The sequence below is a fragment of the Anas platyrhynchos genome, chromosome 16 (assembly GCF_047663525.1).
Source record: "Anas platyrhynchos isolate ZD024472 breed Pekin duck chromosome 16, IASCAAS_PekinDuck_T2T, whole genome shotgun sequence".
NCBI classification, from domain to species: Eukaryota; Metazoa; Chordata; class Aves; order Anseriformes; family Anatidae; genus Anas; species Anas platyrhynchos.
In genome coordinates this window covers 2,399,751-2,422,755 of record NC_092602.1, presented here as the reverse complement: position 1 = coordinate 2,422,755, position 23,005 = coordinate 2,399,751, and the positions used below count along the sequence as shown (strand labels likewise).

General features: G+C 43.6%; 1 protein-coding gene across 1 annotated transcript; it reads right to left on the bottom strand.

Moving 5' to 3' along the window:
* Positions 1-339: 339 nt before the first annotated feature.
* PPTC7 (protein phosphatase targeting COQ7) lies at positions 340-22,877 on the bottom strand. The gene is made up of 6 exons (XM_038187224.2): positions 22,454-22,877; positions 11,996-12,175; positions 9,208-9,406; positions 6,908-7,031; positions 4,781-4,910; positions 340-3,983 (listed from the first exon to the last, which is right to left on the bottom strand). The coding sequence occupies exons 1-6, from the start codon at positions 22,653-22,655 to the stop codon at positions 3,925-3,927; spliced, it is 894 nt and encodes a 297-aa protein (XP_038043152.1). The 5' UTR covers positions 22,656-22,877; the 3' UTR covers positions 340-3,924.
* Positions 22,878-23,005: the final 128 nt, after the last annotated feature.

The window sequence follows — 23,005 nt, the reverse complement described above, 5'->3', positions numbered from 1 at the left end:
GATTTATACTGAACAGAGCTGGAGATCTGTACATTTGCTCACTTCTAAACAAGCTTGCAGAGAAAATTACCATGTAGTATTTCCAAAGTCACACTCAAATATTGACATTTCTAATCTTTGGTTGCTTTAAAAGATAGCTACTCTGCTTGCCAACCTCTTACAGAGGAATTCTGTGTAGTGGGGCATGGCATCATTTACAGACAGATTTGAGGACACCGCAGAGCTCTGAACGAGAGCCAAACACCTCAAGAAGTGGTGGCTGGGCAGCTCTGTGCTACCAGCAACGTCACTGCAGTAACAAACAGAATTTGTGCAGTCAACTTTACTTTAAAAAACACATTTTAGTATAAATACTATATTTATTAAATATCTTTACAATTCATTTAAATGTATTTACAGAACTATTCCTGCATAAGTTATACCTCAGACATGAAATTCACATAATTGCCTCTTATGTAAGCATAGATGATAGTCTCATTTTAACAACAACAAAAAAGCATCCTCATTAGATACAGACTCAGATTTGCTTCATTATTTCAGCTATCTTTGCAAGAACTACTTCATACAGTTTGTTTCTACACACACACGCACAAAGTCTGGTTCCTTCCTGGAGAAAGGATGTCCATTACAAGAGATGGAGATTCCATCACAAAATACTTTACAGCTTTGCAAGACCTTCACCTCTCCCCTCTCCCTTACTCAGTCATAACTGTCTGGTCCCAAAATCTTTTTTCTTCCCTTCTATTTATCTGCCGTACCTTCTTTAGAAACACAAAGAAAGCAAATTTAGAGGGAAACTGTATGCTGTAGGTCTCCCAAAGATAGCCGTAAAAGTAGCACAGAACCACAGAGTTTTCCAATTCACCACATCTTAGCCCTTTTTCACCCAAATACCCAGTAACACTGCTGCAGAAATCCCAACTCCCGCGAGCATTATTACCTGTCATGGTACCGTAGGTTACTGGTATCTAAAAATCTCTTCCTTTTCCTTCAGATTACTGCTCCCTACCAACCAGCTCCTGACAGCTAACAAAAACCTTCGGCAGCAGCTGAAAGTCAGCCTGTTCTCCCTTCAAGCGTGTTTCCATTACACAGAACACCTTTCTTGTACGTTCCTCTCATAAATAGTCACAATAATCTAATTCCTAGGAAGTGTTACTGCTTCATGCATCATTTAAAGTTATTTTGATAGTATGGGCCCTGTCGTTCCCTCTTCCAAAAAATCTGTTGTGCGCAGACAGCTTAAGTTCATAGGAAGAAATTAGGTTTGATATGTTTAGAGTGCACATCTTAAGAACAAAAACAAAAACAAGCATGTGATAAAAATATCGATTCTTTATAATACAGTATTGCTTTATAAACAGATGGAAAAGCTATAAGCTTTACTGGTCTTTGGTGTGTCCAGTGAGGGATAAACTCATGATTTGTAAATTAAAATCCAAATTTGTTCTTTATTAAAAAAATCATGACGTGATATGAGGCAAATGGCTTTATAGATACTGCTTAGCTAAGAACTGCTTTAACACAGACAGCAAGGCGTAGACTCAAACCCACCAGGCGGCACAGTTTAGCTTCTGAGAAGGTGGCAGAATCTCCCCGATCGAGGGTTCCAGACCCCGGACCAGCAGAGGCAGAGTACAGCGCATGCAACATCTCACTCGGGGGTAAAGCACCTTTGCCATACTCATTTATCTGATCCACAAACATTTCTCAATTTGTACTTCTAGAAAGAGGGGGGAAAAAATAATGAAGGCTGGGCACGAGCGTACTGAGAGCAAGGGGTCAAGAGTGCAAAACGGTCAGGTCTACGAGGGCATTGTTTTAAGGTGAGTTCAAGGGAAAGAATAATTGATCAAATCAGCTCTAATAAAGAAACACGAGAGTAAATACTGGAGAATACAATGTAAAGATACCCAGATTTGAGAGAGCAGCACCCCTCCCAAATGCTAGAAAGAAAGCCCTATACTGCAGCATGAATACATTCCTTCTAACGAGACAGCTAGATACAGCTTGTTCAGTTTTAAAAAACAAGGACTGACAATTTGTGCAAAGTTATTCACCACTCACTGCTCCATGTATCGCGAAACTAAGTAATTTTTCTTCATTAATAGAATCCTCCCCGTACCCTCACCAAAATAGTATTTTGGTCAAGTTAGGGTAGTTAAGGCATTTTGACAAGTAATTACAAGGTGATTTAAAATAGAGAGCTAACATTACGCCAATTTAGGAATAGCAGATAAATTACTGAAGAGCTTCCAAATTAATCACTTATTCTTATTATAAATGAAATGCCTGTTACAAGCACGATGCATTGAAATATAGTAAAATGACATGTACATGGTACATGTTAAATGATCTTAAATAAAAGCTTGACATAGTTACGCAAATATACAGTACAAGTCCACAAAAATTCTTTAAACAAGTTGAGGTAACCTCAAACTTAAACAGTTTTAATACAATAAACCAGGTAGTAAAAATCTCCTTTTTGAGAGCAGGTAAGATTACTTACTGACCAAGTTTAACTGCACTCACCTAAACATCAACATTACCCGACTTTTTATATATATAAAAACATGGCTTTAATTTATTTCTACATACTCTTCTACCAGCAAAAAAGTTAATGAAAAACTGACCAAAAATATATATATCTTTACAGCTATCAGCTATTTGTATGAACCTCGGAAAAGAAAGGAAAGCTTGCTGGAACAGGGGGGAACAATTGTGAGCTACTGTATTCGAAAGGAAATGTCATATTGCAAAGTGGCTGTTAGATAACTGTAAACATCATTAAGGTTCATTCTGAAAACCCTAAACTTTAGTTACTGAAATGTAAGTTTTGCTGATTATTCATTAATTGTTTCCATTTATGTACTTACTGCTGCTGCCACAGCATAAGCAAAGAGGTGCGTGGTTGAGAGCCAGAAATACAAGGATCAGCTGGGCTTGAACTGGTCCAGCGTGTGCTGTTCTACACAAGCAAGAGTGGCAATATTAACACAAATCATGTTTAGTTAACAACAAAGGTTATCCACCAAAAGTGAAGATGTTCAGAGTTGAGGCTGATCTGTTCTTTGTGCAGCCTCCCACTGTAGCATTTACGCCATGTCATCCTGTGCTGGTGAGATGGGTTAAAATGCTCGAAGGATCTCAACTTTGACCATCTTGGCTTCTTGAGACAAGAGTTATAATTTTTCTTTAAAAAAAATAAAGTTATCCACAGCCAAAACATCCAGATATCAGGCCCATTATGGACGAATGATCTGCAGAACTTTTAAGATCACAGTTAAGCACCTGAAATCACAACACATTTGCATCCATATAACTTGACCTAAGTATGTTTTTGAAATTTTGTACTAGAAAAGGCTCCTAGGCTGACACCATGTATGGCAAGAGCAAAAAGTTTACAGCAGTTATAAATCTCCTGAAAACCAGAACTTAGAAACACGAAACCTCAGCTATCACTGTAACAAGACTATGCTTATGAAACTGTGTTCTGTAACATACCCTTTAATGAACAGTGAATGTTTCTAGTAGATAGAATAATATGCCCTCCTGTAGAGGTTTTATCTATTGAATCTAATTTGAAAGATGATAAACCAATTCTACTCATCTGAAAGTAAGTCACATTTCAAATGCGGTAACGATATGGGATTGATCCTCCCCCTTGTATGGACAATTACTAAGCTCTGAAAGACATGCTTCAAGCCTTGAACTTCTTCATTTCTTGCTGGCAGACAAAGACCAGTGTACTACGAGAGTGGTTCTTAACAAGGATTTCAGTTGTGTCTCAAGACAGGCAACGAGCTCAAAAACTGGCTGCTGAGATCAGCTGCAAAGGACAAAAGCAATCCTGCCAGCAGGAAACCGTACGTGAAGCGAGGAGCTCGGGGATAATGAAAACATCAGAAGCTGGCACTCGGCAGATCAGTCTGTGTACTCGGCTACAATAGAAAGAAGGACGGTGATGTCATCTGGTTTTCCCCCTGCAATATGGAAAGAATAAAACTGTTGTCAAACCACACTGGGTTGTCCCCCTCTAGCCTGTCGTGTTCCCCCATGGAAAGCTCTTTTTGAGCTGGTTTAAATATGCAAAAAATATATCGTGTAGACAAGGGAACTCTGCTTCCTCCACTTCCTCTCAGCTGTACAACTGAGGGTAACAATGACATTTAGAAAAAAAGCTCTCTCCTTTTAAGCCAGAGTGAGATCATGAACTAATAGAAGGTACATAGAACCCTGAGCATCACTGTTAGCCAGTAGAGCACAGGAAAGAGAGATCACAACTGACACATTAATGAAGAGTCAGAAAGAACAACAAAATTCCAACAGTGGGCAGAATCTCAACTAAAATGCATCAAAAGAATAGGAAACTTAAAAACAAAACAAAACCAAAAAAAAACCCACACACTAACAACAAGAAAACCCACACACAAATCCTAACAACAGGTCAAGTGCAGTTCTCCTGGGAGCTGGGAGAATTTGTATCAGGCTGGGTTCTCGGGCCAAGAGCCTACGTATTAGATTAAACCATAAAAAATAAAAATCAGTGCAGAGTTCTCTGCGTTCCAGCTACTTCCCCACAGGAGGCTTCTGATTAGCTGAGGCCTGGGATGACCTGCATCAGGAGCTGGGGTCCTTGCCAAGCCAGGAGCGCTAGATTGGCGCTCTGCTGCCAACCACATTTCTTAACACTCTTCTCCTATCAGATTTGGAAACAGAACTTTGCTCAAGATTTCTTCAAGATAGCAAGAGTGGGAGGAGGGGGGAAAAAATATCTTACCTCTCACATTCAATCCATTGTCACATGCGAACTGTGCAAATGGTGACATGTAAGTGGGATCATATGCCAGCTCGTGAGCTTGCTCAGCAATGCTTCTCGCAGTCTGCTGTATGCTCTCGTAGTTGGAGTTCTAAAATAACGAGAAACAAAGTTTATTTTTATAAATAAATCTATCGCTTGTTGCTTCACTGATGCACGTTGGTTTTGCAGATCCCTGACTGCCCTCTCTCGCAGATTAGGGCTCTGATTATCACCTTCTGTTCCAAAGGAAAACCTAACCATGTCTTAGAGTTAATAAACTTGGGTTAGAACTGCAAATCTTCACAACTGAAGCCTAGACCAGCAGCTTTAAGACTCATTTTTTTTGATGATTTGTAGCATTTAGAATTCAGAAGACTAATACTTAAAATAGACTAAACGGTCTCACCTTAGGGAACCAGATTTGATAGCTAATACTAGTGGTTCACCCTGAAAGAGCCGTTTTTCCCTCACAAAGTAGGTTCAGCTGAATTAAGTACATTTTACACCTTGACTGGAAAGTCTTAAGTCTGAGCCTCCTACCCAAATCAACAGGAGCACGCCTGGGGGAGAAGGAACGCTTTGAAAAACAGATGAGAAATATTTCAACGAGAGACTGACCTTTTTACAGATGGCATTTCACTTTTTTGTTTTTGTTTTTGTTTTTTTTCCCAGTATCCCTGTTGCTTTACTCCAGTATTTTTCTTACTCGAGCCAACATGACACGACATTGTCATCTCAGAAAGTCTTCCCTGCAGCCCGGGGACTTAGCAGGCTCTTACACGATTAACTTTTGGCTGAACTTCCTACCTGACAGGGAACCTCAGTGCCTTTCCCAAACAGGCCAATAGGTGGAGCTCGATTTTTTTCCAGAAGAGAATTGACTCTCCAGCGTGTAGCAGGCTACCCGGCTGTCTGCGCAGGGCAGGGAAGGTGGGCGTACCGCAAGCAGAAATGTGCTGCAGCTACAGCCCAAGTAACAGCCACGCAGGTCAGAGACGAGCAAACCGGTCCCTGCAAAGCACGGCAGCACGCTGACACATCCTCGGCACTGCTGCTACCTTCAGTAACCAGGTTAAAGCCTGTGACAGCTTGTGCTGCAGCACGATCCCACGCTCTGCTCCGCAGCACAGCGACACGCTTTTCAATGTCAGCCCCGAGCATCGCATCGAGACAAAGCAGCAAGGGGCTGCAGGGAGGGGGAAACGCAAGAGTCTACCTCAAATGCAGGCAGAGGCCTCAGACATTTTGTCTGCAAAGCCCCATTCCCTGTCTGACACCGCCTCTCGGTTATGTACCTGCAGGATAAGAGCAGGCAAAGCATTTTTAAAACCACACTGTAATTCTACAGAGACTTCTTTGCATTTCATAACATCAAAATAGTTTCCCCGGGGAGGTTATACATATTGATACCTCTTAAGTACACTTTCCTTTCTGTAAGTAAATAGCCTCGAGCTAAATGCTCGTATCCCAACTAAAACAGTTTAATGTGTTTTTACTATTTAAAACAAGTATTTGTGGTGACTAATGTGGAAAAGTCGCTGCGAATTTTTGTTATCAGAACGTTCAAAATGTTCCATGCACGCACACACACAACCCACACTTCGGACAGCTCGGATTACTTTAGAATTGCTGTTTTGTAAGTCCTCAGAAAACCTCCAAATTAAGTTCATGCCTCACCCCACCCACTGAACGGCCCGAAAGAGAACGCTGTATTTTCACGTATGTAATCTACAACCTGCAAGTGCAGATAAAATGCAGCCTGTGAGCAGCTGGCCAAGGGCAGTGCCCGCTGCTGAACACCTCTCCCTATCCCCCCGGTGGCTCCCTCACACCGCACCCGTCAGTGACATGTTCCTGGCTGTTACTCTGGAAACTTCTGCCAACGTTGCTGCTTCTGCATTCAACCTGGGTGAGGGTTCAAGAGACACTTTGGGGCCAACATCCCTGCTCACACGTGGTGTTAGCTGGTGAGTCTCCAAAGGGCAGCACTTTGTGGTGGGTCTTTCACGTATAACACAAAGCTGTGTGCTCAGAAAGAACTGGTGGGAACAGCGAGGGATGACGAGGGCAAAAGATGCGAGATTCAGACTGTACACGCACACTTACTTTCAGCTTTTTTAATTCCTGCAGAATCATGTAGTCAGGCATGTTGTCAAACAGTCCGTCTGTTGCAGTCAAAATAATGTCTCCAAGTTGGACATCAAAGGAAGTACTATCGGCAGCATCAGGGCTGTGAAAATGACAGGTAATGTCAATGAAATGGCCTCCAGCTTTCACTAAGGCACCAAGCAATGTCAGCCCAGCACATTAACAGCTTTTGTAACTCGCTATTGTTACATGTTTTGCTGGAAAGGAAAGAAATAATCACCAACCGTGGAGCTTTTGCACCAGGATAGCTTGTCAAGAAAGCTACAACAAAAGACCTGTGATTGCAAACAGGTAATGTTCCAGCTATTACACAAAGGATTTGCATTTACAATTCCCAGATGAACAATCCTGCAAACTAATCCACTTCACAAGTGTGTCTCCATGGAAACCATTAAGTGGAATGGCAGCTGAGGGCTTCCTTCTCGCCCATCTTCAACATGTAGAGAGCTGTACTTGAAAGGACAATTCCTAACAGAACGGCCAAGCCACTTACGGATTCTGAATCACTTTCTATTGCAGTGGAACATGAAGCATGTCTGGAAATCACTACCAGGAGACCACAGCTGGTTGGTCTACTTACGTTTAATACATTACAGCAGAAAATATCTGTACTGGCCATGAATGCTGCTGCAGAATCCAATTCTCAGAAGCAATGTAACTACAAAACCTTTATTTTCAAGGATTTTTCACAGATCTTTAAAAGGCAGAAATGACTTCTGGCATAGCCAAATGGCGTGGCATGCAATCAGCTGAGGAAAGCAGCCCTTCTGCTGTGCACCGTCAACAAGGTTAGAGTTAAGATCGCCTGCCTATCCCCATATGTAGCCGAATTTAAACATTTAACTGGAACAATGAATTAAAAAAATACTGGAGAAGCATTTAGACAACAAGCACAAGTACTAATTAATGTCAAGAACAGCGCAGGAACTAGCCAGAAAGCTATAATCATGATTCAGAACCGAAGTGTGGGAGCTCATTTATCTTGCACTTTCCTTAATGTGGGATGACTCAGATTACTTTGCTTTCCTGACTTCCACTGGACGTTATCATGTTATCAGCTATCCTTGTGCTATTTTTTGAACAAGACACTGAATTTCAGAACTATTAAGGTTTTAATAGTTCTGGAACTCCAAACAACCACTTAATCTTAGCCTAATAAAGACACTAGATTATTTAAGGGTTCTCATTTCAGGGTTTTACGCTGGTTTCCTCCCTGCAGTCTTAGGATGACGTAACAAAGCCACAAGCAAGAATGATCAGGTGTTTCAACAGCTTTCAAGCAGCATTTTCAAAAAGAGCTATTTTGGTATTAGAAGTTACAACCCTTAAGGCACAAGCCTCCAGATTAAAAAAAAAAATAAAAAAAAGTTTAAGTTGCTTTCTCTCTTTACTGTGGTCTCTCTTTTAAGATCCTTTTATCATCCTTCTGTATTTAGAAGAGGGGTATCACTTTAATGACTGTATAACCATTGATTTGAGAGCAGTATTTTAATACGTATGTGAAAGCTGTTTTTTTTTCTTCACTTTTATTTTATTTTACTGGTTAGACTTCACGCAGTCACAGGATTTTTATCAGCCTGACATTCTTCGGGGAAGACTCAAGTACAAGTCTGTCTTTGAAACAACTCATTTCTGTGAACAGATTGTCCTTTCCTATTACTCTCATTTCCCAGCTTGGTGTTCCGCCAAACAAGAGTTTTGCTCGTTTTGGTCAAATACAATATGCTGCTGGAGACACAGCGGCTTGGAAACACGAGTTACAGTCACATGTCCCTCTGCTCTATTCTTCAAGCACTTGCTACCTCGCTGCCAAGATACCTAAATTAGCGTACTCCAAACCAGTCTCAAGAGAGCACAGACAGGGACGGGGAAGGAAAGCCGCTGATAAGACAAGGCACTCGTGCAGGGCGGGCGGCACAATCACCGGCTGCAGCCTTCATTGTAGCAGCTCCATTGTGCAGTGTTGGTCCGTGGATCTGAACACCACAAACTGCAGGAACACTCTATATTGAATGAATGAGCACAAACCCAATGCATTTTGACTGCAACAGCTTACAAAAATTGAGTAAGTACACAGTAAGAAGTGTTCACGGTACCTTAAAGATAGAAGGGCAGATATTAGAACCTTTTCTTGGGCACATTTAAATCCCACATGCTGTGCTGCATTATACGAGAAGCTCTCAAGACAGTAAAGCCACAACCTTTTGAGAGCTGATCACATACACAGATTAAAAATTTAAGATCTTCTCCTTTCTTACCTGTCACTTAAGACAACTCCTTCTGCTTCTGGTGGAGCTATTGACAGTTGGAACGGAGTGTTGAAGTAATGCTGCTGTTCATCAGAACGATGTACTACTTCTCCTCCTCTGACTACCAAAAATCCAGAATCTCCCAAGTTGGCTGTATGTAAACGATGACTTGTTCTGTCCAGAACTACTATACAAGCTGTACTGCTTCCTGCAAGCAAACAGAACATCGTAACTGGAGCGAGCCTTACACACAGCCCTTATTCTTTCACTGACTTCAGCCATAATCCAACTATTTAGATATTTATCAAAGCTTAGAGATCAGGATAAATGGAAATTATTATGATTAATGCAAAAAAAAATTATATACTGGCTTTGATTTTGGTAAACACGTCATGCTGACAAATACCTGTTTTGTTCCACTTCATTTACACTTCCCCATCCCAACATATGTCAGCACATTCTGCTATAAGACTGGATTTACAGAAGTCACTTATAATACTGAAATTCTGAAAGCATTAAGAGAATAGAATTCCAGTAGCATCCACACAATGCTAGGTGTTCTCCGCACATTTTTACTCCCCCGCTGTAAATAAAACACTCCAATTAAATACTTGGTTGCAAGCAGCTTCAGATAGCAATCCATTATTCTTGTCAGAACATGAGCACACTTTTCACTACAGCCTGGCTCTGCAGAGCTACCTTCTTTGTTTGAAAAAATAATAACCCTGTCAAGCGTTCAGGGCACTAACTCCACAAGTCTAAAGAAAACATGTTCTGGAGACAAATCCTGTTCCGGATTAAAGGAAGAACGGAAACGTGGCTACTTGTCAACCATACCCCGTGTTACCCCAGCCATGCCTGCAGCAACCACAGCATTCTCGATTCCTTCATGGGGAGGCAGCTGTCAACTTTGGTGGCAAACCACAGAAATTACAGCAGAGATACCCATGCACTCACAGAAAAACAGTGCTTGCTTAATTTCTGCCAACAGGAGCACTACCACCAGAAGAGCGTTAACTCCTGATGAGTGTGAAACACAGCTACAGCATTTCTTCCTGACTTCAAACTGCCTTCATCAGAATTCCCCATGCCATCTGCTAACAAACAGTTTTCTGGTTCATCTTCTATCCTTATGCTCTTGCAGCAGAAGTTTCCAAGCACATCTGTGTCTCGGACAGACCACAGACTTCTGATGAGCTAAACGTATGATCAGGCTTGCCTACAAGACGAGTCCAGCTGGCCTGAGGCATCACCTGTTCTGGATGTTTCACCTCCAATCCAGGGAGTTCCCCACAAAACCCTGCACTTAATTTGTTCTCTGGTGAATATACACGACCTTCTCCACTCTTGGTGAATGGTAAGTCAAAGCAGTATTTAAGGGAAGATTCATATTTTATATATGACACCATCCAAGATTGCTCTGCGATGATAAGAATAGCTTTTAAATACATGGCACAATTTCCTCCCACTTCAGTCTTGTTTTAAAAATAATTTGCTAGATTCAATTCTGATGAACTAAACATCAAGGCAAAACACAACAGGAAGGAAAAGTTCATGCCTAATGAATCCTCCCTAATGAAGTCCTCTCCCTCCACTTTATTTCAAATAAATTCTAACTGCTCGTTGCTGTGGTAGCTCCAGAGGTGGTTTTTTTTTTTTCTACCTCTAAAAATACTGCTCTTGGTAGTGGTATTTTCTTCCAGGAGAAGCGCTGAGGATCATTAGTTTCACATTTTAACTGTATTAGCACAGTGTAACTAGGAGGCCACGTGTGGAATGCAGATCTTGTGACTCAGCATACGCCGCGTTTCAGCCCTCGAAAGGTCAAGCCACACGGGGCTGCCTCTGTCTGCAGGGAGTGCTGAGAGCTCTCACCAGTGGCCCGCATTCGGGGTCGCTTCCAGCTGCATCTGCCTCGCACAGATGAGCACTATCAGACACGCAAAATCCTGATGGAATTAACGACCACTGCTGTTTTAGAAGTGACCTTACGTGTCACTGAGATTTGAACCTATTCTTTGGGCATATAATGCAAGAACATCTGTTCCTAAGCTCAGCAGAGGCGCTAAATATAGCTTACACAGCGCTCTTCTGGCAGAGAAGTTTAAGGTCAGGTGAGAAGCATGCATATCACACAGGGTAACACTTTCTTGGTGCGTAAGAGGTCACCCGCCCTTTAGAAACGTGTTCCGTTTTCAAGGTTGTCAGCTGAGGCCACGCTTCGCCTCCCTATCTGTTCACCATTCCCAGGCAGCTGGAAGCACTGCCTAAAATCAGGTTTGACACAGGACATGCTAAGCACCTACTTTTGTTTGCTTTCAGAAGAAAAATATGTAAAGATTCCCCTGCAAGGAATTATAAAAAAAATCCAGGGTATCAGTGATCATACGACATAAATTATTTAAGTCAAGCTGTTAGGCTTAAAGTTCGTTGGACATAAAAGGCAACGGGAGCAGTAGGGCAAGGAGCAAGTAGAACTGCATCCAGCTATCACCAGAAAACATTTTTACTTGCACAGCTTAAACAAAAAGCCACAAACAACCCTTACGAGGTTTCAATGGAGAAGAGCTATTTATACAAGGAGTGCGTGCCATAGCAGCCTCTACTGCCAAACTCATTTTTCAAACTCTGCAAGCATTGGTGAATTGCCACCCTTCACACACAAAGACTTGAATATTCTATATTTCATATACAGATATTTATATACAGATATTTTTGTATATATTTTTTGTATATAATTAAGTACATGTCAAGGTAGCACACAACACATGCAATTCACATGTTTCTGCTCTCTTACCAAGCAAAGGTACTTTGTTCTGCAGCAGCTCACAGTAACCTGCAGTGAGAATCCCGACAGGATTACTTGGTACAAACCGTCCTTCTTTCACTAAACGTTCACATGTTCGCATTAGAGTCCCTGAGAATTGAGAAGGGTCAACCCCATAGTCTCTCCAGCCACCGACACCATCTGCTACCCCTAGAAAAACAAAACAAAAACCAGAAAACAAGAGTTACATGAACAGAAATGGTTTGCAAAATGAGGTTTTTAACTTTTGTCATGACTTATGGCATTCAATATCTGAAAGGCAGAACAAGGCACCTGCTTGAAAGAAAAAAAATTGATTAAGGGAAATAAATCACTAAACATTTTTAAGATGATTTCTGATATCAGCTGCCAGACAAAGCTCTGTACACCATCAGAATTGCTAAAAAGAAGGTACAAGTCAAATGATGTGAACTTCACAAGGAGACAGCTGACTTCACTAGAGGGAAAACTGATGTGGAATTTTGGAAGGAATTCAATCATATTAACCTTTGGTTAGCCCATTAAAAGGGAAGAAAAGAGCGATGATTAGTTTTAAATGTGAAGGTCATTAAGATTTTTTAATAGGATTGAAATGATAAAGATCTTCCCCACTAGTCAACGCCCCGAAGTTTCTCCTCGAGCTACCTGCTCACAATAAGAATGACGTTTTTCTACTTAGTACTATCCATTTCTGCAAAAACTAAATCTCCATTAAATAAATAAATAAGAAACAACAGACAAACCAGCACAATGCTAGTACCTACGTCTGCAAGGACAATTTGTTGCTTAAAACTTTAGCCAAGGAAAAGAAGGAAAACTGATCATGGCCCCATAAATTTCCATCGTCACTCAAAACAGTGCAGACATGAGAAAACTCGAACAATTCTGCCAAAGGTTGGAACATTCTGAGCAACCAGAGATGCACATGGCATGGCCAAGGAGAGACAAACAGTTGGGTCAATCACTGTTCATAGTGGTTTGATGAGGAAATAGGTGGAAATAAGAGCAAGAAAAGTGCTTTTGCTGTCTCATATGCAGAGGAAAATCAGTTTGGGCATCTGTCAGACAAATATTACAACAGATAAAACTGAACCGGGTCGGGAGCAACACAGCAGATACTGCACATCAGACCCTCAGCATTCTGAGCTCTGTCCAGGCACACATCGTGTCATAAGAACAGCAGCAGTGCCCCCACTGCAGCTTCCTCAAACACAGTTTAGCAGTTTTCAGCCAACTACGAAGTTTCCAGAGAAACTTTGACCCCTGGTGCCTCAGGGAGAATGTGTGCGAGGTGGCACTAGGACCTATCAGGCTGCAATCGGAGATCTTTCCATGGCATAGGAAAAAAGAACTGGGCAAGCTAATGATAAAGGGCTGTGCAGCAGGAGCGAAGAGACATTGATCCCCAAAAAACAGAGGGAAATGGATTTCTAAAAGTGAGGGAGAAAGAAATCGCAGCTGAATTCCCAAGTGAGAAATGCTACAATACATGACACACACACAAAGTTAGGAAAATTATCACTGACCTTTAAGAAATGAAAAGAGCTTTTAAATTTATTTTGAAGCGGGTAACAAAAAATGAAGGTGAGTGGCCATCAGGAAAAAGAAATGGTTTAATTATCCAGTTCCAACACTTGTGGCAAGTGTCATGGGCTCGCTCGCACGGAGCTTTGTCTTCATTTTTATCTACTGTGACCAGTCACTGACAGTAAATGATATTCTGCTGCCCACGTGGCTTCCAAGTATTTTGAATTTCTTTGATCAGCTTTAATGCTAAAGTTAAAATGCTGCTGGAAGCGTGAAGTACTATTTATGAGAGCAAAATATTTCTAATCAGAACTCCTTCCCAAATCTTTTTGATCTTCAGCACGTAAGGGGCTGGCCACTTCCAGCCCAGGTTTCTGCAGGAAAGTAAAGCTAAAATGGTGTGTTCATGATAAAGGTGCAATGAACCAGTCTCAGAGCTCAGATTGTGCTGATTTTCAGGCATCAGAAAGAAAACCACTATTAGCAGAGGCACAAAAAATGTGACTGAAGTGGTAAAACTCAGTTTGCCTCATCTGCAAACGCCCTTCACGTTGGTCACCACCTGAAACTGAGACGGGAGGTTTAGAGCAGCCCTTGGCACCAACTCTAATCTGACCGGAGGCTACATCCAGATTCTCAACAGCCTATCAACATTAATCAGATTTCTCCCAAAAATAGTGCACAACCTTTCGGACACCTGCTTTGTCCGGTCGCTTTCTTAGAAGAACAGAGCAGGGAGGCAGGTCCCTGAGCTCCCCTCTTCGGGGCAGTCCCTGGAACGAAGCTCCTGCTAAAGCTTCCTGGCTTCCCCACGATGCCTGAGCAAACCAACCTGCCTTCCCTGGTCCCGCAGCTCCAGGTTAACGCTGGATTAAACCTTTGCTTTCTGCCGCTGCTCAAACAAGCCTGGAGTAAGAGATCAACAAGAAAAGTGTTCCCACTCTGACCTACAACTTGAAATAGCAGCCGAGCATCAGTTTGGGTGACTGCTCGCTTTACATTAAGCTACCACAGCAGCAGCTTTTTTTCCTTTGAAATGAGCACAATCCTGCTGGAACTTTGCTGGCTGATTACAGCAAGAATCACTTCAGGGACAGGCTTAATGGGGTTAACCAAAAGGGCAGTGTTTGACAGCTACTGGGCAGACAGTACTTTTGGTTCCTCAGGTTGATACAGAACAAGCTCATGAGATGTTAGGGAGTTCCCTCAAAGGCTCAGTAAGTCAACTTGGCTTCAGCCTTCTCAGGAAATACTTAAACAGAAACCAGAGCATTAGTACTCAGTGTGGGAAAGCAAGTCACCAGAGAAAGCACCTGGTCAGGTTAATTATCAAAACCTACCTCAATTTTAAAGTGAAAATAAGAGCATGCCACGTAATCTTCTTTGCTCACTTCTCACTTCAGGCAGGAAACCTGAACCATACTCATGGCAGCACACTTCACGCTGTCCTGAGCCCTGCAGCAGCTCTGCCTGCCTCCTGGAAGCTGCAAACAGCCAGCAGAGCATCCTAAAGCTGCTTTCCCAAAAGCCCTCCTCTAGGCAGTCCACCTGAAGGTCCTGACTTCGCTTCTCACCACTCCTAGGGGAGCAGTGTCTGAGTAAGAAGCAAGGAGACAGTCGTGGCCATGAGCTCCTTCCCCATCTCGCACGGGAGCAGGGCAGGCCTGCACTCAATCTCTCACCACCTCCTCAGCACCTCACCGCCGCCATCGACTGCTCGTCCTCACCCAATTTGACCAACGTGGAGTTCCTGCAGTTTGTTTTTTACTGCACTTTTTAAAGACAGGTTGGTTCATTTCATTTAAGCTGTGACCTTGTTGGCTCCTGGAGCGTGGTGCACAAACGCCGCCCCAGCAGGCGGCCACTTCCTCCTGCTCAGGCACCGAGCCAGGGATCACCACTGCCATCAGGACCTACCTTCAGCACAGTTTTTAAATAAAAACATTATCTTTAAATTCTCAGTATGAACTGGTCGATTTTACGGGGAAGGAGGATGTGACTTTTAAATACACTGCTACTGAAAAACACAGCTGAAAATACAGTTTGAAAAAAGCTTTGTGAGATCTGATACACAGCAAACACGGAGCAGAAGTACATGAGATGGTTCAAGCTCCAGAAGCAGCAAGAACTGAAAGTGTGACTCACAAAACGGACCAGTTCCTACATCCTAGCTTGTTCTTTCTCTATCACCCAAGGGAAATTCATGGGTACTGACACCAGCAGCATCACCAGCAAGGAATGATGCCAAGCTGTACTCATTTAGAGTAGCTTTGTTTTAATAGAAGGAAAAACAAAAAAGGAAAAATTCTAAATAGCTGTTATTCTAACAAAAGAAGTTACTCAGGTTTTGATTTTCTTACCTTTCACCACCAAGAAAGTAAGTATTGCCCTCCAGTATCCACATTTTACTTGCCCATCTTATGAAATATCAATCACTGGGTATTTAAAACAAACTGTGTGACTGACAAAAGAATTAGTGAAATTGAACTGCGTAAAATCTTTGATTTTACTAAGCTATTCAGTAAATCAGGAAGTTTTATACAGAATATCTATTTGGATATTCCCTGCTTCAGCCTCTGCAGAAAGTAAGTGCACAAACGTCCACATGAGATAGTGAAATGCCTGTGGCTAGATGAACAACCACTGTAAATAAAGCCATTGAAAATTTCACAATAAATTACTTCCAATGAGCTTCTCCAGTTAACTAGATCACAGAGACCTCCCAGAGTCAGTGAGAGTTAACTCTACAACTCCATCGCCTTCTGCTGGAAAATACACAACCACTGCTGCCAGATTAAACACGGGCTGCACGTGTCAGCCCCAAAACCAGCTCCTGAGCCTCCTAAGGAGTTGTACACTGGGACAGGGAAAGTTGTAAGGAAGCTTCACAACAAGGCACGCTGACTGATGCAGCAGCGCTGAAACCGAGCACGTGAAGATACTGGCATCAAAATTTGATAAAAAAAAAAAAAAAAAAAAAAAAAAAAAAAAAAAAAAAAAAAAAAAAGCTTTTGAAATGCTAAAAGCACCCGGGATAAAATGCCAGCTGAAATGCAAATGGAATGTTTTGACTGCCAGCCCTGTGTAGGGTTAGCTGCAGAAGCCCAGGAGCAGCCAGCAAGTGCTGAGACTGGCAATACGGGCTCTTCACTGCACGCTGACTTATGTTTCATTTTATGTCAGATCCAGATGTTCTGCCTCATTCAGAGCAAATAAAAACGCCACAAGCTTGGAGTTCAGAACAAAACCATGACATTAATCAAACTGTTTCACAGAAAGAGCTTTCCGAGTGGAAGTTGTGGCTGGCTGGCAAACGAACCTGCCCATGGCCAGAAGCCAAAAGTATCACTGTCCCAAAAATCTCTCAAAAAACTTCAAAATATTGCCTCGCAGCTAAGAAGAATGCGCACACGGAAGCACCAGGAAGGTGCATGTGTGCAATCAGGAGCTGCATTTGCATGAGCACACAATTAACTTTGTAAGATGTTCCACTCATCCTGCCGAACTTTAAGTTTCTTGAGAGCCTTCCTTACCTGAATTAGCGATGAATCACAGATAAAAGAACATCAAAATGGTCTATTTCTGCAACTGGAATTATCTCGCATCAGATACAGAAGACCGACAAAAATGGTAACAAAGCCCAATCTACTGCACTGCACAAGTTTGAAATACAGCATCTAATATTTGTCAACAGATCAGAATGGAGATAACCCGATAAGATTTCTTGTTTTATCAGTGACAAGATAAGTCCCACAGCTCTCCATCCAAAGGCAGTCACATGCCCAGCCCCAGCACTAACCCCCCCCAGCAGCACCGCTGGCAGCACATACGGGATCACCCTCACGGGATCACCGTGTTACAGCCAAGTGGTGGCTCTTCCTCCAACTCCCCCCTTCAGATCTGACAAAGAAATCACCTGGTGGAATACAAATCCCCAAAGGCAGGTTGCGTGCGGCTGGTAGCTAGTTACAAAAGGAGAAGGTGCTTATTCATGCTGTGTATTTTAGAATTCATACCAGTCCTTAACCACCCTTGCATTAACTACAAAGGTACGGGGAGAATAAATGGCCAGGCAATTAGGAGGAACACAAAGCAAGAGGCAAGGTGAGAAGCGTTGAAGCACAGACTGAAGGAGAAACTGAAAGCATTGCATCGTGCACCTACTTCCAAGAAAAAGCAGCAGTTCCTCATCATTTTTTTTTCCTGCTGCAATACACAGCTGTTCAGGAAACAGGTTTGTACCAGCTCTCTCTCCCACCTGTTGTATTCGAGTCAGAGAAATATGCTCAGTGGATTTTGACAGTTATAAGCTTTTTTGTTGTTGTTTTTATCGCAGAGTTCTGTATAAACTTCCCTCCACAGCCAGAACTGCTCGACCTCTCGAGGTGTTGAGCAACCCCAAGGCACTGCTTTGGAGCTGAGCTGCTCCCAGCAGTTTGCATTTAAGTGCTGGGAAGGGACAGGTAGCGTAGCACAGACATCAGCCAGGCTCCAAAGTGCTCACTGCCCCAGTAATTTCAGGCTCACAGTATCAGTGGTGTAGATGAACCAAAATAAAGTTGTGGATATCTGCAACATTCACTGCAATTAATGCCTCACCTGCTGTGCTGTGTTCTCCTTTGCTTATTTCCTTCTGTAATCTCTGACAGAACCTGCTTTTCTTTCAAGCAGCAACCTCTAAGATCTGCTTATGAATGGAAAAGCGACCACTATCAACAAGCATCAGGAGCCCTTACACCTAAATTAAGAGTTCAGCTGTAAATTGTGATGAGAATACGCTGTGTCCCAGGCCCATCCAGAAACAGGGGTACATAATCTGTTGGAACAATCAGATTTTAGTTTCATTCTCAGAGAGCAAGCTGCTACATTTCTAAGAGGTTATGTTAAATGCTACTCCAGAACAGCCCTGCTGACATTTGGGTTAGCTGCCCTGACAAGTGAATCAGTGAGGCTGTTAGTGGGGATGTTTCTCAATAACCTCTGGTTTCTCTACAAATGACAATATTTTTCCTCACGTTAAAAAAAATGGTTTGGACTATTATGACACATACAACTTGTTTTTTTTTGTTTTTTTTTTTTTTCCAAATCACTGATTATTCCCTCTAAAATGCCTTGAGTTCTCCCAAGAGAGGAGGTAAGACAGCACTCTGAAACAAGCCGGCCACTTGCCTCCTTTAGCATGCAAAGTTCAAGCAGCAATCTCTTTAACAGGTATGACACCAAATAAACCACTTAACGTAGTCTTACGTGACCTTCAGGCACCAGAGGAAGAATCCCTTCCTCCTCTGTAGTTGCTGGGACAACACTGACATTTCATCTACAAATCCTTTTACATTTTGCAGTTTACTTTTCTCAGCAGGACTAAAAATATTCCGGGGGCTTCACCACCCTAGAGGTTTACATACCTCCCAGGCAGGCAGATGACAAACTCAATTTTCAAATACGATGCCATTCCTTTCAGTTTAGAGTTGCTGCCCTCCATTTCCCCCTTCTCCTCCCCAAAAAAATCAAGATTTGCAGCAGATAGAACAGCTGCCAAATTTTAACTCGCGGTGGACAAACAGCACCCCGCTGCCAAAGAGTTTTTTCCTACTACTGCGGGACAGAAATAGTTTGGAAGAGTCGTCAAGTCACACAGGCTACACCCAAACTCCTGCCCAGCAGACACTGCAGAAGTGATGCTGTCACGAGATGCACGCTTGGTTGCTGTAACGTTTCTCTAATGAGTCACACACTTTGGAAAATCCATTAAAAAATAGTATAGAGATCGGGAGCCCGATAAGGCAGGAATAAGCAAGAAAAGACAGATCCCAACAACAGGAAAAGATCGCCAGCGTGAAAGAGCTCAGCACTTAACTGTCCAAGCTTGTTTTGTTAAATAAGTGAAATGTTTTCTAAAGTTCATTTTCAAGTCATGTGTTACTCCCTCTGCACCAAGAACTACTCATACCCTAACTAGAAAGAAACGAAGGTGTCAGTTTCTGAAGAGTTTTGTTTTTCAGCTTTGAAAAACACTGACACCCTTGGAAGTCACAGAGGCGTGGTTTCAGATGTGAACAGGTACAGAAACGTCTACCAGGTCAGGAAGATATTTCAGTATTTTGATCTTGTTATTCTGTAGCTTTCTGAGGGTCCGGACAATAAAGACACCAGCAGTGAACACACAGAAAGGTGCAAGCAGCAGCAAGAAGCAAACACAGGCCTGAATCACAGAGCTCCAGAGATTAACAGTAACAGTAAAGCTATTTCCTTTTCTTGGAGTGATCCCAAAGGAAACACCAGGGATTTGAGTTCCTTATTCTTCCCCAAGCTCAGGATGGGAAGAAACATGCAAATTGAACCGGTAGGTACCGGCCAGAAGTCAAAGAGACAAAGACCCAAGGCTTCAAGCACATCCCTAACAAGCCTTATCAAGCCTTGAACAGCTACAGGAGGGTTGGAAATAACATGCAGATATCTTCGTCTTTTCTTTCTCTTACAGTGAAAGGCTAAGGACAGACTAGAAGACACTTGCATTTTCACCCTTCAGACCATACAGCATACAGAAAACAAAAGAAGCGCTTGGCATTGTTGTATCTGCTATAAACAGGATGCCTCTTGAGCCCCAGTCAACTTTTGTTTGACCTAAGAAAATGAATGCCCAAGCAAGCACTCATGCCAAGTGGCTGGGAGTAGCTCTTTCACTGGAACACCACACCCATAGCCCATCCCACACAGGCATGCTTTCCATATATTGATTCTGGAAAAGACGGGCACGGAAGGGTTTTAAATCCATTATCTGGTACAGCGTGGTCACTGATGACCACCGATGCAGGCTAACCCCAAGAGGTACGCCTGACATTTACTTTTCTCTACAAGTATTATTGCACCCAGCATTCACTTTCACTCAAGTCACTTGACCTCTTCATTAAACTAATGCTGAAAAAAATGAAGCTGGTAAAGCTTCAGGGAGGTTCAGCCCAGGTAGTTCTGCCAAGGGGCAAAGTTAGGCAAGTATAAAGTTGGTACAGGATTTATGAGGCTCACACAAGCACACACAAAACTTAAGGAACCTCAGATTTGCAATGAGAGCAAGGGGATTTGAGGGCAGGAAGACACTGGTGCTGAAACTCCCTCCCTTGGTTGAAGATTTGGTGAGAAAGGGAGAGCAAAGATGTGACAGTAATGGCAGAAACAAGGGGAAAACTGCTATGTTCAGGCTTAAGAACTACTGATGAAGAAAAAGCATCAAGTTAGATTGCATCAGAAACCATCCTGAGCGTTAATGCTTGCAGAATACAGTGGTTTTTGGTTTAGTGGCACACATTAATAGCAGAAAAGCAATAAGGAACGTGAAAATAGCTTCACAGGAGGAGGGCAGCTTTTCTATTTAAACTTGTCTTCTTGATACTAGACATCCTAGTACGAAGCTGTCCTTGCTGCTTGAGCCTTAGCGGAGTTATAACTGTTTGTTACCAAGTTGCCATGAAAATTAATGCAAAGACAAACTCAGCAATGCAACTCTGCTGATTCCAGTGGGAAGCCACGACAAGCTGTAAGTCCGCATATGGTAACTGCCAAATATGGCCAAAAACCCTAAATACCGTGCGATGGATCTAAATCTACTCTCTTCCCCGTGCAAAAAGTCCATCTATGCGTGAAGCATGCTCTGCATTTCTCTTAAGGGCAGATACCAATTGCTGAGCTATTTATCAGCGCTGGCCTAGTAAGAGCTCCAAGGCAGCCAGCCTCAGTCACATGCTGGAGCACGGCTGCCCAACAGCTGATTTTAATGGAAAAAGTTCCTTTGGGACTGGCACAAGAAAAGATGCAGGATGTCTACATGCATCGGGGGGTTTCCCACACCTCCTGGGAGCTGCAGCATCACTGTTAGAGTATCAGCTCCCTTCAGAATAACAGGCAATACTGTTACCTAGCAGCCAGCTACAGCTTCCTGGCAAAAAAACGTTTCAGCTACATTAAATGGAAAGCAGGTTACAGTGACAGCACTGGGTTCCAGACTCACCAAGGGCTGTCACATCAGGAGGCACTGCAGGGCAACCCCAGCATTTTTTAAATTTAAAGTGACAGGAAAAAAAGTTTTTTTATTTTAATGTCAAATTTGTGGTAAATGTACTTGAGTCACTGAAAAGCTAACTTTTCCAGAGTGTCTGCCAAATTCAACCTTGACTACACAGGAGAAAGGTCAAGCACTGTCAAAGGCAACGCCGCTCATAAACCACAGATTCCGTTGATTATCTACTATTATCCACCACTTGTAAAAATTTGAACTGGTTGGGATTCATTTTACAGATGAGCCCAAACCAGAGCAAGCAACCAGGCCACAACAAACACCGAAACTGAAGTTTGACATTTGAAACCAGTCTCAATGTCACTTTGCCTTTCACTTGACAAGGACACGGCACGCGCTGGAATAAGGAAGCTCATGATTCAGTGGTCTTTTACATGGAAATGCAAACGCCACATGGAGCTTGCTGAGCTTTTAGGGAGACAAAGAGAGCAAAAGGCACTGGAAGGAGTTTCTCTGGCCTTGGGAGCCAGCAGGCCTGGCAGGCAGCTACAGGTGAAAGGCAGGGCCTAGGCTCCCGGCCTCCGCACCACCTTGTGCCAACGGCGTGCTGAGAAAGGGCATCATATAGTGTGAGAAAGAGAGGATGGGAAGCAAGGAGCATGACCAGAAGCCTCATGCTTTCCTATGTTAGAGAATTCAGCAGAAAGCAACCATTTAGGATCACCTTTTTGGCAGGAACCCTGCAGACCCCAAAGCACCTGATCCAAGCAGAAGAGACCCAGCTCATAAAGCGTGAGAGTCGCAAAACACAGAGAGGGCAAGCGAGGCCGGGCTGCGTCTCTTTGTCCGCGGCCCGGCTGCGCCACAGCCACCAAGCCGGGCCCGGTGTGTCCCCCCCCCCGGGTACTCACCCAACACATCAGCCGAGCGGTGCCTGGCCACGAAGCAGGCGTCATCCCCGTAGCACATGCCTTTCTTCAGGATGCCCTTGCGGAAATCTTTGCCGAAGCCGCAGCTGGCCGTCACCAGGCTGTAATCGCGGGAGTCGGTTTGCGAGAGGCCGCCCAGCACCGCCCGGGCCACCAGCCTGCCGTAGGACAGCACCGAGAACATGGCGCGGGGCGCCCAGCAGCCCAGGGCCACCACGGCGGGGAGCCAGCGGCGGAGCCTCCTCCTGCCCTGCGAGCGGCCGCCGCAGCGAGCCAGCCTTCCTTCTTTCCCCCGGCGGCCGGCTGGGCTCGGCCCGGCTCCGCTTCTCCTCACGCCGGCTTCTCCTCGCCTCACGCCGGGCCCGGCCCCTCACAACCGCCCCCCCCCCCCCCCCCCTTCCTCACTTCCCGGGGCCGGCCCCCCCCCCGCCCTCAGCGCGCCCCCTTGACGAGCCGGGGCGGCTCCCTCCCGCCTTCCTCTCCTCGCCGTCGAACCCCCCGCGGGGGGGGGGGAAACACACGACGGGGCCGCGG

Bases quoted from the DNA above. Each gene is read 5' to 3' on its own strand.
- PPTC7 (XM_038187224.2), bottom strand. From the start codon at position 22,655: ATGTTCTCGGTGCTGTCCTACGGCAGGCTGGTGGCCCGGGCGGTGCTG. The intron at 9,407-11,995 runs GTAAGAGAGCAG...GTTTGCTTGCAG, and splicing joins GAACAAAGTACCTTTGCTTG to GAAGCAGTACAGCTTGTATA. The intron at 3,984-4,780 runs GTAAGATATTTT...TCCATATTGCAG, and splicing joins CAATGGATTGAATGTGAGAG to GGGGAAAACCAGATGACATC.